The sequence below is a fragment of the Uranotaenia lowii genome, chromosome 3, assembly GCF_029784155.1.
Source record: "Uranotaenia lowii strain MFRU-FL chromosome 3, ASM2978415v1, whole genome shotgun sequence".
Lineage (NCBI taxonomy): Eukaryota > Metazoa > Arthropoda > Insecta > Diptera > Culicidae > Uranotaenia > Uranotaenia lowii.
Window position 1 is genome coordinate 346,347,513 of NC_073693.1, and position 20,415 is coordinate 346,367,927.

The 20,415-nt window shown below is 41.1% G+C and overlaps 1 protein-coding gene across 2 annotated transcripts in view; it reads left to right on the forward strand.

The window, feature by feature from the left end:
- The window catches only part of LOC129757058 (open rectifier potassium channel protein 1), a 73,575-nt gene that overhangs the window by 16,396 nt on the left and 36,764 nt on the right, over positions 1 to 20,415 (forward strand). For both annotated transcript variants that reach the window (XM_055754156.1, XM_055754157.1), the window contains exon 2: positions 16,863 to 18,443. In XM_055754156.1, coding sequence (XP_055610131.1) covers positions 18,302 to 18,443 — 142 coding nt within the window. In that variant the 5' untranslated portion in view covers positions 16,863 to 18,301. The remainder of the gene's footprint in view (positions 1 to 16,862; positions 18,444 to 20,415) is intronic.

A 20,415-nucleotide genomic window follows, 5' to 3' on the forward strand; every position in this document is an offset into this window, starting at 1 on the left:
ACAATAGGGAACAACAATAGCAATAACATACAACCAACTGCATGTACAATAGCGTATACGACACATCCAATCTCTCACACACACATACACACCAAACAGTATAAATAGCAATAGTTGTACATAGAATATGAGTATTAATAAAGTTTACGTCAAACAGTGAACACGCGTTTCTTAATCGATACCCGATAATTTGGACTCCCAAATTTTGGTGACCCCGACGTGATTAAAAGGAACCAACCGTGGCATCAGTAAACCAGTGCATCTAGTTTTTTTTTTGTTTCGATTATAGTCGTTTTACCATCTTTATGGCATTCGCGACTTTTGTGCATCTAGTGGTGAAAAAAAAAAACTCTCCTGAGGAACATCAGTGAATTTAGTAGTGAAAAAAACCACCATGGCCCAAGACGGTGCGAATAGTGAACATTCACTTGCAGCTGAACCAGCGCTGATTTCTAAAGTCAGCTATCCTACATTCGATCCAGACGACATCGAAACTTGGTTCTTGTGTCTGGAAGCCGCATTTAGCGTGAATTGTGTCAGGAGCGACAGGAACAAGTTTCACACCGTGATTGTTGCTCTTGGGCCCCGCTGTAAATTTGTGCATACCACAATTGCACAATGCACCGAATCTACGAATAACGACAAATACGAAACACTGAAATCCGCCGTGATTTCGCATTTCCGCCTCTCTGATAACCAGCGACTAACGAGTTTGCTTTCCGGAATGATTTTAGGTGACCAGAAGCCGAGCGTTCTTCTTTCGGAAATGCGCCGCCTGGGTGGTGACGGGTGTTCGGACAACGTTCTTTCCAACTTGTGGCTCCGTGCACTGCCAGTCACAGTGCGTTCCATCATCGCAGCGATGCCAACCGCCTCATTGGACGAACAAGCGAAAGTGGCCGACAAGATTTTGGAAGTCCCGAGGAGTGATCCGCCAACCGTTCACTCCGTCGAACCGTCCGCATTGGAACAACGCATCGAGGCACTTTCTCGCCGTCTCGATCAGGTGCTTGGTGGAAAATCTCGCAGTCGTGAGCGGCCGACGTACCGAGATCAGACCCGATCTTCAAACCGTCGCTCACAAACGCCCTCCCGGTCAACAAGCTCCCGCCGATGGATATGTTGGTTCCACTACCGATATGGTGCCCAGGCTCAGAAGTGCGAGAAGCAGAGAGGAGACAACGCCAACGTGCCGTGTATATTCTACGACGGCAAGTTGAATGTGTACACCCGGCCTGCAAAAAATTAATTTCCGTGCAATCACCTGATTGCACGCAATCATCCGAAGCCTCCTTCGAACCAGCACAAGCCGATGTATCCAGCATCGAACTCAACAAGGACATCCTGCGTATCCACGTGCACGATCAGCAATCAGCGCAACAGTTTCTAATCGACACTGGTGCTGATATTTCCGTGCTACCACCGACACCACGAGAACAGCTTCATCCTTCACCGTCTCATCGTCTCTACGCAGCAAATGGCAGCCCCATACAAACTTATGGCACCAAGCGGTTGCAATTGGACATCGGACTCCGCCGACCATTTGTGTGGATTTTCACTATCGCCGATGTGAAATCCCCGATCATTGGAGCTGATTTTTTGAAGCACTTTGATCTTCTGGTGGATCTGAAACGCAACAAGCTGATTGACAACCTCACCAACCTGCAAGTGAACAACATCAACGCTGCATCCGAGCCAACGATAACCACATTTGATGTGAACTCGCCCTTCTCAGACATCCTGAAGGAATTCCAAGACATCACCATCCTGAATATGAACCATCACCCGACCAAGTCGAACACCGTCCATCAGATCATTACGACAGGCCAACCAGTTTTCTGTCGCCCCCGCCGGTTGCCACCCGACAATCTGTCGCCCCCGCCGGTTGCCACCCGACAAGCTGAAGGAAGCCAAAGAGGAATTCCGTTTCCTTATGGAGCAGGGAATATGCCAACCATCGAAAAGTTCCTGGGCCAGTCCTCTTCATATGGTACGGAAATCCAATGGCAAATGGAGACCGTGTGGTGACTATCGGAACCTTAACGCCATCACCGTTCCCGATCGTTACCCAGTGCCACATATCCAGGACTTTTCCAACATCCTCTATGGGAAATGCATTTTCTCATGCATTGATCTACAACGTGCCTACCACCAAATTCCCGTAGCACCGGAAGACGTACCGAAGACCGCAATTACGACCCCGTTTGGCCTTTTCGAGTTCAAATTCATGACATTTGGATTGCGTAACGCCGGTCAAACTCTCCAGAGGCACCTCCATCAGATTCTGGGCCACCTGGAATATGTTTTCCCGTACGTCGACGACTTATGCATCGCCTCCGCCAGCATCGAAGAGCATAAACGGCATCTGCGTCAAGTATTCCAGATCCTGAGGGAAAACAACCTGACCATCAACGCCAGCAAATGCCAAATCGGGAAATCTGAGGTGAAATTCCTGGGTCATCTCATCACTCCCGAGGGCATCAAACCAAACCCGAGCAAGGTCGAAGCTGTGCTAAATTATCCTCAACCCACGACTGCCCGGCAGATGAAGCGATTTTTAGGAACAATAAATTTCTATCGTCGTTTCATACCCGGCGCTGCCGCCCAGCAACAGTTGCTCCAGCAAATGATTACCGGTAACATCCGAAACGACCAAACACCTCTGCAATGGAACGAGATCACCCTCGCAGCATTCCAACAGTGCAAAACAGCTCTAGCTAATGCTACTCAACTCGCTCACCCATCGGCCCAAGCGAAATTAGCATTAGACGTCGATGCTTCAGGAACAGCAATTGGCGCTGTTCTGCACCAAATCACCGAAAAAGGATGCCAGCCCCTCGCATTCTTTTCCCGCAAATTGAAGGAAGCCCAACGAAAGGCAAGTACATACGATCGTGAGCTCTACGCAATGTACGAAGCGGTCAAGTACTTCAAGGACACCCTCATTGGACGTGAGTTCTGCATCTACACCGACCACAAGCCACTCACTCACGCCTTTCATCAGCGCCCTGAAAAATCGACACCAACCCAAACTCGTCATCTAGGTTTCATTAGCGAGTATACGACGGATATTCGGCACGTTCCCGGTGAGTCGAACAAGGTTGCCGATATGCTCAGCCGAATTGAAACCATCTCGACCACTAGCGAAACAATTGACTTCGAGCAAATGGCCACCCAGCAGGAAACCGATCCCGAGCTACAGCAGTATTTGCGATCCCCTCCAGCAAATACTAGCTTACTGCTGAAGAAGCTCAAGTCGCCTTTATGCTCACAACCGATCTACTGTGACATTTCCACCGAAGCCATCAGACCGTTTGTTCCGAAGGAATCTCGGCAAGCCATCATCAGGAAGCTTCACAATAATTCGCATCCAGGCATACGATCAACGACACGACTTGTCAGTGATCGATATGTTTGGCCATCGATTCGTCGAGATTGCAAAATTTTTGTCACACATTGCCTGCCCTGCCAGAAATCTAAGGTACACCGGTACAACAAAACGCCAGTTGTGCAAATTCAAACCCCATCGGATCGTTTTGCACACGTTCATATGGACCTCATTGGACCTCTACCTCCATCGGAAGGAAATGCCTATTGCCTCACGATGATAGACAAATTCACCCGTTGGCCAGAAGTCATACCAATCCCGAATATGACTGCCATCACCGTCGCTCGAGCATTCGTCAACGGCTGGATCTCAAGGTTCGGAGTACCAGTCAACGTGACGACTGATCTTGGTCGTCAATTCGAGTCGGAGCTCTTCCGTGAGCTGAACACTTTACTTGGAATAACGCATCTTCGCACAACGCCTTACCATCCCCAGGCAAATGGGCAAATCGAGAGGACTCATCGCCAACTTAAAGCAGCGATTATGTGCCACCAAAACGCTAAGTGGACAGAGTCGCTACCACTCGTGCTCCTCGGAATGAGAACTGCCCTCAAGGAAGACCTTCAAGCGACGATCGCTGACCTCACCTATGGCACTTCATTGCGTTTGCCAGGTGACTTCTTCGTCGAGAATCAACTGAAACAACCGTCATCGGAATTCGTGGCCGACCTGAAAAAAGCCATGAATAAGCTGCAACCAACGCCTACGACCAACCACGCCAAGAATGCCACCTTCATCCAAAAGGATCTGCAAACCTGCAGCCACGTCTTCGTCAAGGTATGTGCCATTAAACCTCCACTCAGTCAACCTTTTGATGGCCCATACCGAGTACTTCGCCGGAAGAAAAAGGTATTCATCATCGACATCAACGGCAAGCGTTCGCCGATTTCAATTGATCGCCTGAAAGCCGCATTCATCGTACCCGACGAGCCTACATCTTCAACCAACTCAACCCAGCCTTTGGATGTCACCGATGACAGCACTCCTGCAGTTCGAACCCGTTCAGGACGCCAGGTCAAAATACCATCCAAATTCTGGAACCATTAAGGGGGGAGTACTGTGGCGTACTTTACCGCCGATCCCTTCTTACGTCAGCGCATCGAATGTTCCAGAACATTCTCATCGAGAACATTCCACATCCAGAACGCACGACGCTTGCGCCGGCCAATCAGCGACGCGACAATTGCGTCAGCCAATCAGCGACACGCAATTTCAGGTAGCAGCAATTACCGGCGACAGACAATAGCCGGCTACCAACAACAACAACAGCAGACGACAGTCGACAACGGAAGCAGACAATAGGGAACAACAATAGCAATAACATACAACCAACTGCATGTACAATAGCGTATACGACACATCCAATCTCTCACACACACATACACACCAAACAGTATAAATAGCAATAGTTGTACAAAGAATATGAGTATTAATAAAGTTTACGTCAAACAGTGAACACGCGTTTCTTAATCGATACCCGATAATTTGGACTCCCAAAAAACAAAAATGATGTTGATTTTTCAGTACAAAATATTCAATTTTCCCATACAAACCTAAAAGTTCTAATTTACTCATGTAAACGTTACATAAAAATTCTGCAAAAAATCCTGGATGCGTTTTGGACCAAAACGAAGCTTTTAAGACTCCAGGGTTTGAGAAATTCAAAAATGACCCAAAATCGACTCAGTCTAGTGAGCAACGCGCGGTTTTATCCGGGTTTGCCCGGATATTTGATACAGTATTTGGGAATTCCGTGCCCGGATTTTATTGAAAAATATCCGGATTTTCCCCGGATTTTTTCACTTTATTTGACAAACCAAAAAAAAAGATAAATTGTGTTGTTAAAATTATTATTACATACATATATTATTTAGCAACCAAAACAATTTTTTTAAGCAGATTTTGCAAGAATAATTATGGAAGGTTTTTTCGAAGCTTAAAATACGATTTAAAATCCGTTTATAAGTTTTGATGAAAAACAAATTTACAATTTTTTTTTATCTTGATTTTTGTTTAGTAACTTTTGGGTTTTGACAAAATTTGCCCAGATATTGCCCGGGTTTTTGGTCGTGAATTTAGAAATGAAAAGCCCGGATTTTCCCGGACTTTATCTGCATTTGCCCCACAATCATCAGGTTGTTAACTTTTTTAATATCTTTTGTTCAAAGGTAGAAATGCAATATAGATTATTTGTGTAAAGTAATGTTGGAGTATATTTTTTTTTAAAATACATTTTTCTTTATAATTTAACTCCTAACACTTTGAAAAGCAAAATCCATTGAAGTGTCGGAAGCTACTCATGATCAAAGAAATTTCGAAGTGCGTTGGTGAAGTCGTTATTTTTATTTCAAGCAAATATAAAGTTATATGTGAAAAAACATGCTCAGCAGATAATTTTTATAAAACTTTTTCTATTCAATTCGGCAAAAAGGCTTGAAATACTAACAAGAAAATTTAAACCAAAACTTTGTGAGTTATTTTTTATTTCTGAATATTGACATAAATTGAGAAAGTTTAATAAATAAAGTAAACGATTTAAGATTTAGTTTTATCAACATGAATCAGCCGGCATCAAAGTTACCGACAAAATTATTTATTAGCTCTTGGTGAAAACAATAGATATTTTAAATTCTGTGATTCGACCCAAAAGGTCTTTGACGATTATTTTTCAGAAATTTTATTGAAAATTTAAATCAAACATCGATAAATTGAGTTATTTCACATATAATTCGCATTCCACATTACCTAAGTCATATTATATCTTTAGAAATCCTATCCCAATGATACTTAAATAAGATTAAAAACTTATCTTACTTAACTTAACTTAAAACAATAATCCTGGAATCTCCTTGCTTGATTTGGCGAAAAAGTTCAAGACGAACTACAGTAAATACAGCTCGACGAATTTGTTTGCGAGAAGGCTTGCGGTCGTATAATGCAAGCAAACACCCCAACAGGACCCTGAAACAAAACTTGGTTGCCAAAACCAGGGCAAGGAAGTTGTACGAGAAAGTGTTGACCAAGTACAACGGATGCATTTTGATGGACGACGAAACTTACATCAAAATGGATTTTGGACAAATACCCGGTAACAAATTTTACCTTGCGAAGCGTAAAGGGAATGTGGCCGGTAGATTCAAGTTTGTTTTCGCAGATAAATTTGCTCGTAAGTTGATGATTTGGCAAGGGATCTGTAGTTGTGTGAAGAAGACTAAGATTTTCATCACTGGGGATACAATGGTTTGCCATTCATTCGGTCCCACAAAAGTCCGATGAAGTTCTGGCCGGACCTGACAAGCTGCCACTACAGCCGGGATGTCGTTAAGTGGTATAAGGAGAACAAGATCGATTTTGTTGAAAAAAGTATCAATCCACCAAACTGTCCGGATTTTCGTCCCATCGAGAAATATTGGGCAATAGTTAAGGGCAAACTGAAGAAATGTGGCAGAACAATGAAAAAACCCGCTCAAATGGAAAAGTGGTGGAACAAGATGGCGAATGAGGTTACCAGCAGTATTGTGCAGAAAATGATGGGTGACGAATGATTTTTATGTATTTTTTTTCCTTAAAGTGCAATAAAAACCCTACAAAATGACATTTTTACTTTTGTTGTACGTTATTTCTTTGCGGAGAAATGATCTATTATATCCGACCAGATTGTATGTGAAACAGACTTTACCATTGATTTTAATAATAATGTTGTAAGAACGAATGGCCGCTAAAAAGTACCTAAAACCATTGGGAGAATTTAAAAATGACAAAGATGTAGTGATGTACCTTTTCAATATCGGGTATATAAAAAATCGTTTGAATTAGGGTAAATGATCTTGAGCGGAACCAATTGGCTCAATTCGACGCAACTCGGAACAGTTGATCAAGCGGTATGGCTTTGGGTTATATCCCAACAAATATTTTTTCAGTTCAGCGGATAGATCTTGGTTTCTGCTTTCTAATGATGATTTTTAGAATATTTTAGAGTGAATCCTTATAACTCTAGAGCTGTTTTACTGAAGTAAGAATTCTGATCTTGAGCGGAACCACTCTGATCTTGAGCGGAACCAAAATATGATCTTGAGCGGAACCATTTTCTTCTCTCAACATCTTTAATAGCTCTTATTCCTAATACTTGTGTAACTGTGAAAACTTCAATTAAATTTCATCTTTGAAGATTTTAAAGTTAAAAAATTAATCTTTTTACGTGAAAAAAAGAATCTTAGCGTTCCAAAGGTGTTCTCAAAATATCCGTTCAAATTTATTTCTTGCTTAAAAAAAGTCCAATTTTCCCTTTGACGCACTGTATCCTATTTTGAAAGAATCGTTTCTCTAAACTCAAATTTTAGTTTTTTTAATCACAAAAATTAAATTCGTTAGTATATTTCATTGATTTTTTGAATGTGCGTGTTTAGGATCATACTGCCCCGAACAACTTTTGAAGGTAACGACAAAATTAGTAATAAAAAAGAAGATACTTTAAATTACATATTTGGCAAAAAAACGGTACATTGCTCAAAATCAATGTTTTTGAGAATAAACTCTTATTTTTTTTAATCCTTATTCCCTTATTTCCTTTAACTTTATTGGAAATTCATGATAATTTGTGTCGTTTTTATATATTAGTTGGGAAAAATTAGTTTACGTTGAAAATCTTTTCATACTTTTTTAATTCAAAGTAAGAAACCTTAATTTTATATTGACCAAAACAAAATTATAATTATGGAAATCCATTCGCAATTCAAAAATTCTGTGGAATCTGTAAATATTTCAAAATATCGTGTTCTGTGACACAGATTCTGTGATAAAAATTTCCTCAAAATTTTGTGAAATAACAGATTTCACTGTTATTTCGGCAACTTTGCTGTAAGCAACTTATTCATAGAATAAAGTTTAAAATAAATTCCAGTTTCTCATGAATCACGTTGACATTTATTTATATTCAAAATTTATTGAAACATTAATTATTTATCTCAATTGATAAAACAATTATTTCTCAAACCAATTTCTAGTTCGAGCTCAAGTGTAAAGTCAAACACAAGGAAATCGGATAGGTTTTCAATACCAGGCCACCAATTGAATCGTGAAGTATTATAAAATAGCTAACCCGGTGTGCTTTGCTACACTTTGTAAAACTAAAATGATGTGTGTAAAAAACAATTTGAATTTTTGTTTGTTAGATAGTATATCGTTTTCAATTGGAATGTGAACATCTGAAACAATCTCTTTAAAAGAAAGCTACTTCATGAAGTACGAATAAGAATGCTTCATGAATGATTCTTATTCTGAAATAATGATTTAACTTTATTGGCTTCTTTAGTTCTCGAATTATGCCAAACATTATGTATGAAAGCCTTTCTCCTCCTTCTCGTCGTCCCTCTGAAAGAAAGATTCAAAAACACATCTCTTGAACCCCAAAAAATTAAACTTTTTGTGTACCTAGTTTGGTACGCTGTGTGCGCCAATTAATTAGTTTTTGTTCTATTCGAACTTAATTTTACATTTTTATAGAATAAGAAATATACAAATGTGCTGCATACATTCAGGGGTATAAACTGCGTGTGAGACATTAGGCATAAGGCAGCGCACCTAGCGGTTTATTTCGGAAGCTAGTAGTTCCGCTCAAGATCGAAGATGGTTCCACTCAAGATCATAATTTACTTTCAAAAACTACGCTATTAATTGATATTCTGATGAAAAACTTGCTACAAAAACCCGAATAATGCTTTTTTATGAGTTTTTCTACCATTTTAATCATTGAGAATTAGTTTACAACGGTCAAGGGTGATATAAATTGACGTTCAAAGTCAGCGTAGATTGATGAAAATTGCAGCAGAAATGCGTATGTTTTTAAATCTTCTAATAACATTATTTGAGTTAATAAATTTTAGCAAAAATGTCAATGCTTGTATGGAAAGATCTTGAAAAAGTGTTTTTTCAACAGTTTGGTAAGATTCATAAACAATCATTGCCTAGAACTTAGAAAAAGTAAATGGTTCCGCTCAAGATCAGATTTTGACTAGTTCCGCTCAAGATCATTTACCCTACTGTTTTTAAACACGTGAATTCTCTTTTTCAGATTTATTTTCGCAAAAAATTAACATTAAGTGCGGCCCGCCGACAAGATTTCAAATTTAAAATGGCCCGTTGGTTGAAAAGGTTGCTCTCCCCTGGTTTAGGCAATTTGAGGCATCTCTCTACAAAACAGCTGGTTTATTCCTATGATATAACCACATATAACTATCAACTAAATTTAGTCGTTCTTTTCCCCATAGCTACTAAGTATTATGCCAGGCAACATTGAATGATCAATGCAATCGAGTGCTCTTCCGGCCTTAAAATCGATAATCGATCGTTGACTTCCGATTGGTTCGGATTTTATCTCTTTTTGATTTGTCGATTCATTTGCGCTACGAAAGTCAACCGTTTCGTTCATTCGATTACGTTGATTTAGTTTTTTTTTGTCGCGAAACTATTAGGAAACGATCGTGGTTTGCGGAGCTGATGCTACTCTTACTTTTCAAGCTAAATTTGGGAGAGTATCTGAAACAGTCAAATTGAAATAAACAGCGTTTTTTTAGTTTTTTGTTGCAGATCTATTTATTTTGAGTAGACTAAGTGCCACCGGTAAAGCAGAAAATTTCAGAAGAAGAACCGATCAACGATAAAAATGCTAACGAGTTCAGTCAGTCAGATTGTCTGTTGCTGCTCTTGTTCGGCAGGTACGATTTTAATCCGGGTGGGCTTACTCACAGTCAGTCTGACAGCTTTTTAGTAGCCAATTTAAATGTAAATCTAATTACCATACGTCGCTCGAGTTGACGTCCATCGCTACTACACAAGATCATCTCCACTTTTTTTTTTGAGCTGATGATATCGAAGAGCATAAACGAGCCGGCTTCTGTCTCCACCCAGTCTTAAGTGATGTTTGTTTCGGATATTATGGAGATCATTTACTAATTAAATGGTTTTATTAGCATAACATGCCGTCCGTTCGAATAGAAACAAAATCGTTGATTGTGATTTATCCATACTTTTTTTCTACTCTTGTCGGAATGATCTAATTTGAGCAAATTTGCCTACGGCGAAGACTTATTGCTAAACCAATCCAATGGTTATCAGTTTTCTGGGAAAAAAGTTCAAACAAAACGGAAATACCCAACTGAAAGGTGTTTACCAAAGTTAAGTTGAACCAGTCACAAGGCGGGATGGGTAAACAGTTTTAACTTTCCTTTTAAGCGTCTTCAGAAAAAAAACCGCCTTGGGCTTGTTGTCAATCGGGATAAGAGCTTTGAGTCGTCCGAATAATGGCGATTGATTGGTCAAATAAATCGGAAATCTTCCACGCAATTTCGTATGTTAATTCGTTGTCAATTTGCCCGTTTACGAGGAAAACAACTTAAACCGAGGAGGGCGAAAAGGCGCTGCGACGAGGTGAAGCAATGATGTGAGGCGAGGCCAAGATTCGAGGCTAAATCTGTCAATGATCGGCTATTTCATCACTGAAAGCCTTAGGCCTTAGGCACAAAGTATCGCGCTGTGAAATAAAATCTGTGCCTTGAGGTGAAGCGTCTGAAAACCGGAAGGATCATAGATTCCCGAGGATTTTCAGGTAAACTTTAACCCACTTCTCGTAGCAACATTAAACGTCCAGTATCGCCGTCAATTATAGGATAGAGGGGTTATCCTGAGTTCTAGGGCTCTTTGAGTTTACTCGTATTTCGAAGGATCACCAAGCTACAGCGCACCCGAGGGCGTGATTGGGATCTTCATGTGGAAACCCTGATTCATCACCGTAGTCTTGGACTTACCAACCAATTGCCCACATGCGGTAGCACGAGTCCGCCATTGTGTTTGGGTCAACCAACTCTAACAGCTGAGTTGCTCGTCTCACATATTGCAACGAGCCCGTAAGATAAGTCATCACCCTACCCGAGACATAATCGTCGCCGTCGTTCCTATCGAATTCGTGGCGGACAGTTGTCCGGCATTCTCACAACATGTCCTGCTTAGCGTATCCGGACAGCCTTCACCACCTTCTGGATACTGGGTGCGCCGTAGAGTCGCGCGGTCTCGTGGTTCATCCTTCGCCTCCACAATCCGTTGTCCTGTACGCTGCCAAAGGTGGTTCTTAACACTCGTCGCTCGAATACTCCGAGTGTACGCAGGTTCTCCTCGAGCAATATCCACGTTTCGTGCCGGTAGGAACAACCAGTCTAATGAGCGTCATGTACTGGTTACACTTCGTGTCAGGGCTAAATTTTCTAGACCGTAGTTGCTTGTGGAGTCCATAGTAGGTACGACTTCCGCTGATAATTCGCCACCGAATCTCACGGCTAGTTGGCTGCGGTCACCAGTGAGTCGAGATAGACAATGTCTTCGACTCTCTCCAGCTCGTCGCCGTCGATCGAGACCTTGTTATTACTGGACAAGCGAGCTCGATTAGTCTCGGATCTGTAGGCCAGCATATACTTTGTCTTGAACGATCTTAATCATCAACCCGATCTTGCATCGCGTTTTAGTTTGCGTAAGATCTCCTCCAACGCCGCAGATGATCCGCCGACTATGTCAATGTCCGGAGGTTGATGTGGTGGTGTCAAAAGCATCGCTTAACCGGTTCGAAAAGATGGATATTGGTGTATGCATTTCCGGTTCCCATGTCTACATTTCCATCCGGAACTAAGATTTAACTCCTGATGACACCTGAAACAAAGAAAAAAGGAAACAAAATAGAAAAACGACATCAGACTTAAATTTTCCGCAAACCAGCAGGTTCAATCCACCTATTTCGATCCGACAACAATACCGAATTCACAGAAAGATAACCAAACCTTAGTTAAAATCTCAACCAGAAATGTATAGTTGTATCTTTTATATTTATAGTCGAATGCCTAATACCAATCATACAATTGTAGTTTAATATATCATTTTTACCGTTAAATCAATTATACCGCTATAGTTGAATCCATTATATTAATAGTTGATTACGTAAGGTCCATCTTCAGTTTGAAAAAGAGTCTTTTATGTTAAAAGTCGAATACGATAAAATCAACTACACTTTAATGATTGGTATAAGTAGCAGAAATAATTGAAACAACAGTCGTCTTTTTTCTCCGTATAGGGTAGAAAGCAAACTTTTGAAACCTTTTTTTCTCTCCCAAATAGTTAGATACGTTTTATTATAATCACCTGGCATAAATTATTTAAAACTAAATAAAAAGTATCCCTTAAACAAACACTAGGGCATGTACTTCACAGAAGAAATCTTCGAATACTTTTCCAACTGATAGGAACAACCACACCGCCACCACAATCTACTCAAACTTGATTATTTTTGAGCCGGGCAACCTTCTTTTTTTATGTGTGAGCAGGGAAAAGCCCCTGGGAGTGGAGCTAATTTCAAGCCACTTCTCCCAAAGGCATAAAACCTCCTCATCACTCTTTTATTTTCTCTATTTTTTTGTAATGTTTTCCGAATGATTTGATTATACAATATTTTTACATTTTCTTTTTTGATTCTTAGATTGATTAGTTGCAACAGTTTCATAAGGTAGTGTAGTTCGGCTTGTGGCGGTGTTGGAGGCGGTGGGGCTGGTAGCGAGAAGATAAGAAATATTTGAACAGACATTAGTTTGACATCAGATACAGGTCACTAGCGGACAATGCACCTTCAATCTAACAATTTTGCATGACATATGACATAGTTAAAGTATCCCTCAGTAAGAATCAAGTCTCCTTTAACTTAAAAAAAACTTTGTTTCACTCCACGAAAATGATCGTAATTTATCTATAGGATCAAGTATCATTCCAATTTTAGTTAAGTTATCCCCTTCTTCTATGTTTTTCTTGTGGAACTCCTCTGAAAAACTTCTTGATTTTATTTTTTTGTGTGAGTTCCAATTCGTGTAAATATCATTTCACTGATGCTCGCAAATGTTTTTTTCACTTTTCATTGATTGAACAATTTGTTTGCTTGTGGCGTTAGGCGGCGATGTTATGTTCGTCAAGTTATGTCGTGAGATGGAATCTATGTAAATAAAAATAAATGATTGAACAATCTATGGGTGTAATGAAAACGTTATAGTCATTAAAAACAAACCAAGCGAAGAAAAGAAAATTTAGTCGGAAGATAGATGCCACGACTAATCTTTTTCTGGAACGTAAACGAAAATCGCTTAACATTTCAGAATATGTTTGAAATAAAAATCATGCAACGACCAATCTCGTTCCAAATGAGGAATCTGTATGCGCTAAAATTCACTCTTTAAAAAATCTTTGCATAACATTCAAACAAACACGAACCGCAACCGAATTTTTCATAAATATTTATATTTAATACCGTATTTGTTTCCTCCCCTCGTTCAGTGTTCCACCGTACCCGATAAAAACAAACACAAATCGTCGCCAGTGTATTGCTACTTCACTCACTCACACGCTCTCTCGCAACACTGACGAAATTTTCGGGGCACTACCGCCCGATAGCAGTGCAACACCAGGTCAAAACCAGTGCAACACTGTCCGAATAAACAAACAGTCTTTTTTATTAATTGATCACCCAGGTGGTAAATCCTTTTTACGGATTGCATTCCAAGGCGCGGCGAGCGACCGAATCCCCCTAGTATGCTACTCTGGGTCCATGGGTGCAATTGGACGACTCATGATACTATCTAGCCCTACGCCATAAAGTCCACCTGGGTCCTCTGGCCATAATTCCCATCCGGACCTGCATCGAAGGCTATACCCGGGGAGATGGGAGACCAAGTCCGCGTTTAAGCGCTCATCGGCTAACTCTAGTTCGAGTCAAAACTCCAGCATATATACCCTGCCTCTTGCTACGATTCATGACTAAGGACCTCTCCTCTGACGATCTTTACTCACAACTCGAGGCTTGCTTGGTTTCCACGATTATCGTGCGCTCCACCTCTGTTCGAGACCACTGCATGAGACCAATGACCTCTCCTCTAACAACTCGAGATCTTGGCTTCGCTTGGCTCGAGGCCCTCTCCTCTTTGCCCGTCCGTGTGCCGATCGAGGGCAACTTATCCTGGATACGCGCCTGTCACAGCACACGCCTAGGGCTTTACGAAAAACTTTTCGGATGATTCCCGGCGAAGAGTTCATCCTACACCGACTCAGGTGACTAACTCGCTGACGACGTGAAGTCACCCTACCCGAGAGTATTTCGCGGCAACCCTAGGCTTTTTGCCCGTCGTGTGTTGAATCAAGAGCAGCTTATCATAGATTCGCGTCTGTCACAGCACACGTACCGGTCTTAAACGCTTGCCGACTCGAGTTTCTCATCCGACGGCAACGTGAGACCACTCTACCCGAGAGTACTCCGCGACGTGAATACTTTTCCCCCTGCGAGTTTGACTGCGGAAAAGGTCGAGTTTTATCCCCGCAGCTTCCGTCGCAGAGGGCGCGTTCGACTCGGATACTCTACGACGGTAACGTTGGAGGTATCCTACACACAGACGCGTGCAGCTCGGCATACGCAGATGATTACGTCTTATCTCTGTCTGCTTTACTGCCAGGGTCGGACGCAAACTACTCAGGTGCTCCCCGACGAAGAAGTCACCCTACACCGGTCGCGGACTGGTGCTGGTTCCAATTCCTTTGCAGGGCAAGGCGGCAAGCATGTTAGCACGTACCTCTTCGAACCTTGGACAGTTGAACACTACGTGCTCTGGTGTCTCTACTATGTCACCGCAGGTTGGACAGGATGGCGAGGCCACGTGTCCAAACCGATGGTGGTGCTGCATGAAACATCCGTGACCAGTCGCGAACTGTGTCATGCAGAAATCCACCTCTCCATGTCTGCGATCCATCCAGGCTCCGATATTAGGGATCAAGCGATGAGTTCACCGACCACGTTCCGAGCTGTTCCACTGGTGCTGCCGGTTAAAAACCGAGGCCTCTCCTGGCATGATTTCGCACATCGGGCATGTACCTGTGCTCAGATCAGATGGTATCTTCCTCTAACAAGACTGAGATGGGCATGACCCCCGCCACAACATCAGCAGCTACCGAGGACTCTGTTCGGTATACGCTGATTACTCGCAGGTTCATCAGCCGCTGCACTCTGCAGAGCTTTTGCCGCTCCGTACCACAGAATGGACGAGGTCACGCTTGCCAGGACCCTCCTTCTGCTGCAGCGAATCGCCGAGTTATTCGACATGGCCTGTGAGAGGGCTGCTGTCGTCATTGCCGCTCTTTTACAGGCGTAGTCGACGTGGACACCATCCTACAGATATATGCCGGAATCCTCATGTTGATGAGCGACGACGCAATCGCTGCCCATCTGACGCTGTTGAAGGCGTTCTTTACGTCAAGGGTGACCACCACAAACAGTTTGACAGTACCTAGTGGTGCACCAGTGCAACACTAGTGCGACCCTCGGCATATACAAATACGGTATAAACAGATTGATTTGGGGACATAGGTTAAAGTCGCCAGAATTTGTTTTCAACGCGTATCCGGGTCCGAAAATTCGGGCCATTTTGTATCAAAACCTGGCAAAATCCGGGCATTTGATTTAAAAATTGACGACCAAAAATCCGGGCAAATTTTTCAAAACTCAAAAATTAATCAATAAAAATCAAGAAAAAAAAATTTTTTTTTCATCAAAACTTATCGATAGATTTTAGATTGTATTTAAGGCTTCCAAAAAACGTTTCATGATTATTTTTATAAAACTAAATTTCGTTTTGGAGGCATAAATTCAAAAAATTACAATACTAGCGAATTTGCTGGCGCGAGTCTGGCATTGGTACACCAGGCGTACTGGGTTCGATTCCCGGTATTGGCAAGAAAAACTTTTGGGTTCGAATCCCATAAGCGGCCGACAGGTAAGATGTGTTCCATTATATAACTGACTATATAATTGGAATGTTCAATCAGTTGCCAGCTGGCCAGGTATATTCACGGATGCCGGAATACCTGTAAGTAAACTAGCCCACCTGATTGATTCATTCTTCCAAAATATACCTACATCAACACAATACATTCATTCCATAACAGTTCATACGAGGCCATGGTGTCCGGGTATGGTGTACGCGTTGCATTGGAGATTTGTCGAACCTAATAATCTAAAAGAATGCATGTGAGCACGTACTTTGGCAGAAACTGCGGTGAATCCATGCACCCATGGTGGATTACCAACATACGTAATATAAATTTTAAAAAATTACAATACAATTTGTTTTTTTCTGTTTGATTTGCAAAAAAAAAATGAAAAAATCTGGGCAAAATCCGGGCACATTTCAATGAAATCCGGGCAAGCGGGCCGGGCCGGACTGTTCATAAATTTTGTACTAAATATCCGGGCAAACCCAGGTAAAACCAGGTTATCTGAAAACCTTAACTTAGCTACATAAAAATTTAAATTTTTTTTGAAGAATACAGATTTCGTAAATATTATTTTCCATGGAGTCCGCGTTTGGTTAATTTCAATTAATTTTGTGTTGTTTCTTCTTTTTTTCAGCTTGTTCGACGTATGGAAATTTTGTGCAAACACCAGTTTCAACAAACAAAACGAACGTCAAGCTTCCAAGAAAATGGAGATTTAACCGGAAATCAATTGATCTTCGGTTAGCAGGTAAAAGGCCGGATCATTTCCACACACAAGGATGTTCCAGTAACATGGAAGTACCATCCGGAGGTACCGGTACCAATCGTCATCGTATTCCGCATCCGAATAACCAGCATACGCACTTCAACCCAAGGCTCTGCCTGAGCTTGGGTGCTTGGTGCGTCTCGAGAACACACTTCCAAGAACCGGTACCGCTGTTTCCGCGGATGCTGCTACTACTGCTGCTTCAACTGGACCTTCCCGAGCAGCGAGATCATCAATGAATGCAAAGGTTGCTGTCAGTTAGTAGATCGATCGTAACCGAAGCACGTGATCATCGTGGAGTTCACCCCAGGAAACTGGAGCTTTTGCGTATGGGAACAGATTTTCCCACAGGAAGTGATCGGGAGATCGAGTGAATAGCTCTAGATTGATTGAGCGTTCCTGAAAGTTTGCTTTGCAAAATGGGAGGAAGTGGTTAATCGCGAAACGAAACCATTACGATCAATCCGGTGCAAGTTTGTTGTTATTGTTTTCGATTTGTTTTGACTGCCGCCAGTTGGTTCGCGAATTGTGTCCGCACGAAATCTACAGTTCAAAGTTGGTTTGATGAATGTCTGAATGGAGTGATAGGAATTAATTAAAAATTATTTCATGTGATAACTGTGGGACCTTGCGTGCTCCTCCTTCCAAATCCAAGTGATATTCCTCTCAACAGTAGTCATAAAAATACACACGCACACCGAAACGGAAAGGAAGAAGCAAAAAAAAAAATTGAATACAAATAATTATAATAATTTGCTCCCGTATTATTAATTGCATTTTGTGCTGATGAGTTTTTGTTTTGCTGCTGATAAAGATACGGGCACTAGAGAGTTCAAGTGAAACAAATTGTAACGACCATAGAGCTTTGGGAAGTTGGCAAGAGTCCCTCATTTCCAAATCGACGCGATCGCGAGTTACAAGTGTATGCGGGATCTTCAATTCGACACGCTCAGATAGAGTCTGACTGGTTGACGGTAAAAAAACGAACGAAAATTGAAAATATTCCCGGAATCCAAAAGAAGATCGTGACAGTGATTTTTCTTTTTTTTCAACAACAAAAAAAGAGCTTCCACCCCATAATCATAATTTATCGCTACCGGATTGGATTAGTGTCAACAAGTGTGCTAAGCTAGTGTGGGGTCCAAAATTGCCGACCTACTCGTGCAATCGATGCGTGAACGACCAGGAGGGAAAAGCCACGCGATCCAGACGACGATTTATAACCATTTCGTGGGCCGCGGTAATTGAAAAAGCCGACTTTTTTTTCGGTGGAACAAGAAGACGACGGAGAATAATACAGAGTGAAGATGACACCGAAGGAATGGTTTGCGTTGTTCGCCTTCTACGCGGCCTATCTGTTCTTCGGGGCCAGCGTGTTTTACCACAATGAACACGCACTGGAGACGATCCGGCGACAGGAGGAGCTCGCAGAGAGGATCGAGATGAATGGTAAGACATGCCTAAATATAATTTGATTTGTACTGGTAGCTTTATGGTGAATGATCATTTATAATTGAGATAGGAAAATAACAAATGTACCTACATCAAAACGCAAGGAACTTACCGGTCACCTGGGTCCCCTAGCATCAGTATAAAATAAGAGATGATTTGGTTGATTCCCTAATCAGCGCGACAAGTCTTTTATTTGAATGGAAATTTGTAACGAAACTGAAATTTTCTATGCACTATAGAGTACGGTGGGGTAAAAGTACGTTTTGAGATTATAACAAATTGAGAAAAGGGATTTTTTTTAACAGGGGGTTTGCGCCGGGGGATCTTTCCCAAAATTGAAAGTTTGATTCATGACTTTAAAATACATATATTTTGTCAGATTCCTAAAATGTTTGTTCTTCGAGTAAGATTCGGTTATATTTTCATGTAAATAAAATAAAACCATATTTCAAAGCTACAAAACTCTGTAATTTTTCAACGGAAATCATCAAATAGCACAAACGAATTGAAATTTTATCAGCTTTACAAATAAAATATGTAAAACATTTCAAGCAACGACCTCCAACATTAGAAATTGTAAATTAGCTTTAAATGGTGTCAACAAGTACCGTCTGCATCACCGCATATTCTGCAAAAAATACCAATTTATGATGCAACTTTCATCTAAAGACACCAATATAAGCCAACATCTCCTATAAGAGTTAAGAAAGAAGTAATGACAATAAATCTCTTTTTTTTGGTGCATCGAAAACAAATAATGGTCGAACAACTGCACTTGCATATGCAGGTAGCGCGCGCTTCTAACAAAGTGGTAACGAAAGTACTGATCAAAACATGTAAAAAAATCTATTTTGTAGTGCTTTGTAGAGCCAATAATAGAAGATTTCAGTTCCTGTGTTTCTTATCAAAGTTTTTGGCATATCGGCAAATTGAAATTCTTATTAGAGAGCAATTGAGACAGAAATGAAAATTGATAGGTGGAAAGGCAAAGCTAGAGCGCTTTGGGTAGAAGAAACGAATAGATGGTGAAAATGTGAGCTAGGGCATTGTGTTATCGACAGCTTTAAACTACTTGTGTGATTCTTTGCCCAAGCACCAGCTGGTTGTTTGTAGTAAGTGACGAAGAAGCCACATTGCTACCCACAGTTCCTGTGTTTGGAAACACAAATAAGTGCGTAAAAAAATCAAATATGAACATTCTTCGTATACTTTTTATTTCGGGAGCTAAGCACTGGACTCCAAAATCCTTACAAATTGATCAAAACCGTACGAGAGAGTGGCATTTATGTATGTATCCACCATGGGTGCACGGATTCACCGGAGTTTCGTCGAAGTATGCGCTTCCTTGCAATATTTAGATTATTTGTATGAGTTATTTGGAGAACAAGACAATCAATATTGCAACCGAATAAAAATCATAACGGTTTCAGTGTTATGCATTTACGACAGGTATTCCGCACTCGTGTATATAGGGTAACGGACCAATTTCGGACCGCTTTGGGAAGTAGCTATGTTATTTTCTGAAATAAAAAAGTACATGTTACAGTTTTTGACTGCTTTATCCGTTCATTACAAAGATCAAGGCTTTTTCTATCGAAACATATTGTCGTTTGTTGCAATGTAACGAGATTCAAGCCTAAAAACTCTTTTCTCCGATCATCTTGTCTGGTTGGTATTTTGGACCACTATTTTTCTATTTTAGACCACCCTCTGGACCTATTTCGGACCACCCTTAAACTAAATAAGTTATTTTTCAAAATTTTGACATCGATTGATGCGCAATTATGCGAATGATTCATTTAATCTTTTCTTATTCTTGTAGTCAAGTTTTGTTTGTACGCGTTAATTCATTCCTGAACAAACTTTCTTCAATTTTTTACTACCCTCTGTTTTGGTACACATGATTGTTGAATATTTGCTACTACAACTAGGTATCTATTTTTTTCTACAACTATGTTTATGCTTCTTA